Below are 6,710 nucleotides of genomic sequence, written 5' to 3' on the forward strand. Positions count from 1 at the left end.
TAGCTTAACACACGTTATTTCAAAGTAGATAACATCCGTAGTTAATAGTAACGACGAGTTTATAGCGAGTCAGACCGTGTACAGGCGCCGATAACACGAGTGCATCGCGCTGCGGCCGTGCGTAACTGATTAAATAGGTACTGCATTTAATAAACGCAATGAGATAGGTAATAAACAAACGGGGATTTATATAAAGAGGGCAATACTTTGTTGTTCTATTGATTACGTGCACATTATAAATAGTATCAAGAGAGGATGTATTTTTCTAACACACTTAAATATGTTACTAAATCGATAACTGTTCTTGAATGGTTACAATCTGGGGACCTTTAAGAAGAGAGCGTATTCTTTCTTAAAAGGCCGGCAACACCAATCCCAATGTCCCTGGCGTTGTGGGTGCTTATGGGCGACGCTGAACGCTTACCATCAGGCGTCGCGTCTGCTATGTTGCCTCCTCTCTCATAAAAAAAAGAATATAATGATCATCTATTAATCAGAATTATTTAGATAGTGTCTAATTCTGAAATATTTCTCAAATTATGAGCTGCAAACTGATTGATTAACCTACGTAATTAATTGTTTGCTTATTAATTTATAATGAAGTGTCACACTGTTCTAACGTTATCGCATAGCCTCAATAAATAAATTACATTTGCTGCATTGTGCATACACCGAAGCAATGCGCATTACTCGATGCCTGTCGCATATCGACATTGGCATCTCCTAACATGTTTCCGATGTTGACAGTATCAGCACGTTCAGAGAATGTCTTATAATAAGTACTAGCAAACGTTATGCCTTACTCTCTTAGAGCATTATAAGATTACTCTTGTTACTTATTACAAAATTATGGCCGATTCTCAGATGTACCCAATAGGCACACAAAATTTCAAGAGAATAAATAGGTCCAGCCGTTAAGGAGGAGGTAACTAACATTGTGACACGTGAATTTTAAATCTATACTTAATAAAGCTATATAAAGCTGAAGAGTTTCTTTGTTTGTTTGTTTGAACGCGCTAATCTCAGGAACTACTGGTCCGATTTGAAAAAATCTTTCGGTGTTAGATAGCCCATTTATCGAGGAAGGCTATAGGCTATAGGGTGTAACCGCGGAGCACAGCTAGAGTAAGTATATATATAGAGAAGATAGAAATTTGATTGTGTTGTGCCAACCGAGCTAATTAAAATATTAGCATGAAACATACAACTTTGAATATTCCTTTGTTCCAGCTCTTAAATTTACTTCATTTGCTGTTATTGCGTATTTGCATTTCACTGGTTTACAATTAGGGAAGAGAATTAAAGCCTTTTTGGTCGTTTAATTGATCGCTACATTTTTATTTAGTTTACTTCTATTATGGGGAAACTGCGAAAAAAAGTCGAAGTCAATTTACTGTTAAAAAACCTTTTTGAAGTACATAAAACTCTTTTATTTATTCAGGGACATTTACGCAAATAGAACATAACCTAAACATATTCAAGACCTAAGGGATCAAGTTTCTTATTTGTATTTATTTTCTTTGACAATAAAGTTACTTTATACCTAAACTCGCTGTATCGAGGTTCTCATCTATTTTATCTTAATGATTATTTGAAAAAGTTTTCATTCACTAGATAAGCGATTGTCTCCGTTTCGTAATATTGCCACTAGAATTTCTCTAGAGAGATCTTGAGTATGTTGATAACAGTGGAAGCTCTTTAACGTCGTCGCAATATTATACTATATTCGTTCAAAAGGTAAAATATGAACCGAGTATCTTTATCGTTGTTTGAATATTATTAAGCTAAGATTTGCTTGTAAATAATATTTGCGAACAAATATTAAATATTTGTTTGTTGTGTAACAAATTTTCTTAGTTGTATTTTGTATATTTGATTGTAGGATTGAGTAGGAAGGTTAATTACTAGTGACATTTAATTATTACAAATGTATGTTTTAAACTAAAATGAAGACCGTCAAATTGAGCCGCTCCAAATAATTACGCTCTATTAACATGCTTTTTGTTAAATAAAAATTCACTTAAAATATGTTTTATTGGTTGTATTTTAATCATTAATAAATAGATATTTCTTTTTCATTTATTTATAAATTTATCGGTTAATTGTATAGATTCTCTACTAACATAAACATTGTATTTAGTGCCAGTAGCTGCTACATGTATTTAGTTCACATACTCTAAAACAGATAGAAGTTGGAAATGTCCTTTGTGTACAAATGTGAACAGTAATCGACGTAAGGATGACACAACACCTATTCAGCCTGCCCAGTCATCTCCGCCTCTTTTGACCAAAAATAAGGGGAATCGCAAGAGACGAAGGATAGAAGAACGAAATGCTAAACCTTCACCTACAAAACAGATTGTGCAGTCACCTTCCTCTGCAAATGAAAACAATGACCAAAGTTTGATCCAGTCGGATAGTGAATGCTCAATCCCATACGATAAATTCGGATCACTGCTGGACAACAAGATGGAAAAATTTAAAACATCACTTATGCAAGATATAGTTTCGCACGTGAGAAATGAAATAAGTAAAGTCATCGACTCATTGAAAGATGACCTTACCAGGTCCATAGAATTCTTAGCTGAAGAGCAAAACAGCCTCAAACAGGATCTAATAGCTGCCAAAGATAAAATAAAGGAACTAGAGAAAGATAAATTCGATCTTACTAACAATATTAAAACAATAGAACGGCGCTTAGACACATTGGACAAGGCCTCGAGGAGTTGTAACGTGGAAATTCAATGTGTACCCCAAAAAAAGGAAGAAAGCTTACCTTCACTCGTCAAAAAAATCTGTGATACAGTTGGGTTTCAAATTCAAGAAAATAATATTTACTCGGTCAGAAGAGTGGCCAAACTTAATCCGACTTCACCGCGTCCTAGAAGTATAATCTTGACTTTACAGAGTGAGCGCGACCGAGATATGCTGTTGTCTGCTTATAAAAGGTTCAATAAAGGAAAGAACATATGTGATACTCTTAATTCAAACCATCTAATGATCCCAGGAGAGAAGCATCGTATCTACTTGTCTGAGCACTCATCTCCAACGTGTAAAATGTTGCATGCGGAGGCCAGAAAGCTCTCAAAACAATTTAAATATAAATATGTCTGGGTTCGTAATGATAAAGTTTATATGAGGAAGGATGACAATGCAATAGCGATATACATTAAAGACACGAGCAGTTTTGATAAGCTAAATAAGACGACAACTTAATTTAATAGAAAACGGTACATACTTAACACATAGGTAAATTTACACTCTAAATTATGGATATCTTCTACCAAAATGTTAATAGAATTCGGTCAAAAACTAATGAAATATATATGAACATACTTAACTCCAATTTTGATATAATATGTCTCACTGAAACCAATTTAAATGATAGCGTTTTTGATAGTGAACTCGTAGACAGTAGATACAGTATATACCGAAGGGATCGTCAATCCTCTTGCTCGGTTAAAAGGGATGGGGGGGGAGTACTTGTTGCTATTAATAAAAATATTAACGTCAATAGACTTTACTCATGGGAAACAAAGTTTGAGGACATTTGGCTTAAAATTGAATATAATAAAACATCAAAATTAAAATTCTATTTATGTGTCTGTTACCTTCCCCCACACCTTACTTGTGAGGACTTGAGTGCGTTTTACGACCATATTCAATTAATAACGCTAAATAAAATAAATAACGTTCATGTTTTGGTTGTAGGAGACTTCAATACTCCCAGTCTTACCTGGTCCCACTCACCTAGTCGATCCCACATCTTAACACCTTCTTTGCCTACTGACCTGAAATCGAAATTGCTAACTGAACATATCTCTCTCTGCAATATGAACCAGTTCAATCATGTTCTTAATAAATCAGATAGACTGCTTGATCTAGTACTAGGAACATTCGACGCCGTAAGTGTTACAGAAACTAACCCCATATCTCGTCTGGATCTATACCATCCATCCTTATGCATAAAATTAAATGTTGACCATCAATGTCCTAAAAGACTCAAGCGATCAATAACCAAGCGACTGAACTATAATAAATGTGACTACCAGAAAATAAAATCGCACCTTCACCAAATAGACTGGGTTGCAGAATTATCAAAATCTGTGAATGTTGATGTAGCCGTGGAAAAATTTTACAACACTTTGCTTGAGGTAATTAAAAAGTATACCCCCCTTACTTCTATCTCTAAAAGTAATCATCCCGTATGGTTTTCTCCTGCTCTCATAAATTGCCTTAGAGAAAAGTATAAGTACCATAAGCTATTTAAAAAATACGCCAATCCGCGCGATTACGATACTTTTGCCTTACTGCGGACGAGAGCTAAATCTCTAATGAAAATTTGCTACACTGCCTTTGTTACATCCATAGAGAACGAGATAGGTTCTAACATAAAAGCCTTCTGGAGGTTTGTGAATTCAAAGAAGGATACTACTACGTACCCTAACATTATGAAATTCCAGGATCTGATGGCATCTGGCAGTCAAGAAATATGTGATCTTCTGGCCAAGTATTTTAGCTCTGTGTACGAGGAGTCGGAGACAAATATCGACACAAATTTAGGTACCAGTGTTACTACAGATTGTCTTCAGGAGATCACACTGACAGATAACGAAGTCAGATTAAAATTGAAACAGTTAGATCCTAACAAAGGCATGGGCCCAGATGGTATTCCTGCAAAACTATTTAAAACGTGTGCAGTGGAACTTTGTAAACCTCTCCGAATAATATACAACATGTCATTGAAGACTGGAATTTTCCCTAATGAATGGAAAAAAGCGCATGTGGTTCCTATACATAAGTCGGGTGATCGCTCTGACTGTGCAAATTACCGACCTATCAGTCTTTTATCGACAACAGCCAAGGTGTTTGAATCACTTGTCTACGACCAAATCTATAGTCATATAAAATCTCTAATTTCCGATAATCAACACGGATTTGTCAGGGGGAGATCGACCATCAGTAATCTCCTTATTTTCAAAAACTACATTTGCTCCTCATTTGCTAAACGCGGTCAAGTCGACTGCATCTATACCGACTTTAAAAAGGCATTTGATAAGGTCCATCACGAAGTTCTTTGCAACAAAATATCTTCATTTGGCATACACGGAAACCTTTTTCGCTGGATAAAGTCGTACTTAACGAAACGAAGTCAGATAGTTGTGATTGGTGGTCATAAATCCTCACCTTTTTTTGCCTATTCTGGAGTACCGCAAGGTTCTCATTTAGGTCCCTTATTTTTCATAATGTTTATTAACGACCTTGCTCAAACCCTCAACTGTCCTTGCTTACTTTATGCTGATGACCTAAAGATTTTTAACACTATTGTATCTACAGATGACTGTCATAAACTACAAACGGACCTCAATACTTTACTGCAATGGTGCAAGAACAATAGAATGTTTCTCAACCTTGATAAATGTTTTAGTATATCTTTCACCAATAAAAGTAAAAATATTATGAATTTTCAATACAAATTAAATGATCATGTTTTACAAAATAAATGCGTTGCTAAAGATTTAGGTATACTTTTTGACCAAAAACTGTCATTCCGTGACCACTATGATCAGATGATTGGAAAAGCGCTCCGTATATTGGGTTTTATTTCTAGATTTTCAAAGGAATTTCTCAGACCATCTACATTTATTTACCTTTATAATACTCTGGTACGCACGAATCTGGAATATGGGTCAATCATTTGGTCACCTTACTACCACATTCATAATGACCGTATCGAGAGAGTACAGAAAAAAGCACTTCGATTGGTAAACTACAGATTTAACGCAGGAGACAAAATATCCTATGAAGATAAATTGGAGATGTTTAAGGTCACGAAACTTTCAACGCGCCGACAGTACCAGGATCTTATATTTCTTCATCATATTATACACTTTCATATTGACTGTCCAACTCTGCTCTCACTTCTTAATTTTAACATAAAACCTAATCCCAGACACCCTTCTCTCTTCTGCATAAATGTTTTAAAAAATAATACTTCTTTCTATAATCCCATGGTCCGTATGTGTCGCCTGTATAATGATTTGACTTCGCGTAAGCCTAACACAGAACTTGACGTATTTGATCCAAAACTGGGTAAATTTAAAAATCAAGTCAAAACCGTGCTCAAGTTCTATGATAATTTAAAATTTAAAATTTAACTTTCATAGTTCTGTTTATTAGACATAATTTATTGTTATTTAACTACTGTGATGAAATGTAATGAACTTTATGTGATTGTATGTAATGTAGGTATTTATTGACTTAACTGTATTTTATATTTTATGTGATTGAATGTAATGTAGGTATTTATTGAATTAACTGTATTTTATGTGATTGAATGTAATGTAGGTACTTATTGACTTAACTATATTTTATGTGATTGTATGTAATGTAGGTATTTATTGACTTAACTGTATTTTATGTGATTGAATGTAACGTAGGTATTTGAAATGAAATGAAATGAATCTATGAATTGTGCTAAATAATATAATTTTTAATATATATTTTTTTTAACCTCAATTGTGCTGTGTACACACAATTTGGCTGGCATTTTACCGCAACATGATTGTGATTAAACTTGTGTATAATTAGTCAAAATTGTCAGCTGTGATGTGTACCTATTTAAATAAATAAATAAATAAATAAATAAAATTAAGGTATCAGCGATCAATTAATCCACGTGCTAATTTGCATACATCATTAATTAATGC

At 34.2% G+C, this 6,710-nt stretch overlaps 1 protein-coding gene across 1 annotated transcript; it reads left to right on the top strand.

Moving 5' to 3' along the window:
• Window positions 1–378: 378 nt before the first annotated feature.
• Window positions 379–3,216, top strand: LOC123696217. The gene is made up of 2 exons (XM_045642281.1): window positions 379–446; window positions 2,226–3,216. The coding sequence occupies exons 1-2, from the start codon at window positions 379–381 to the stop codon at window positions 3,214–3,216; spliced, it is 1,059 nt and encodes a 352-aa protein (XP_045498237.1).
• The last annotated feature ends 3,494 nt before the right edge of the window (window positions 3,217–6,710 follow it).

This window comes from Colias croceus, chromosome 12 (genome assembly GCF_905220415.1).
Source record: "Colias croceus chromosome 12, ilColCroc2.1".
Taxonomy (NCBI): domain Eukaryota; kingdom Metazoa; phylum Arthropoda; class Insecta; order Lepidoptera; family Pieridae; genus Colias; species Colias croceus.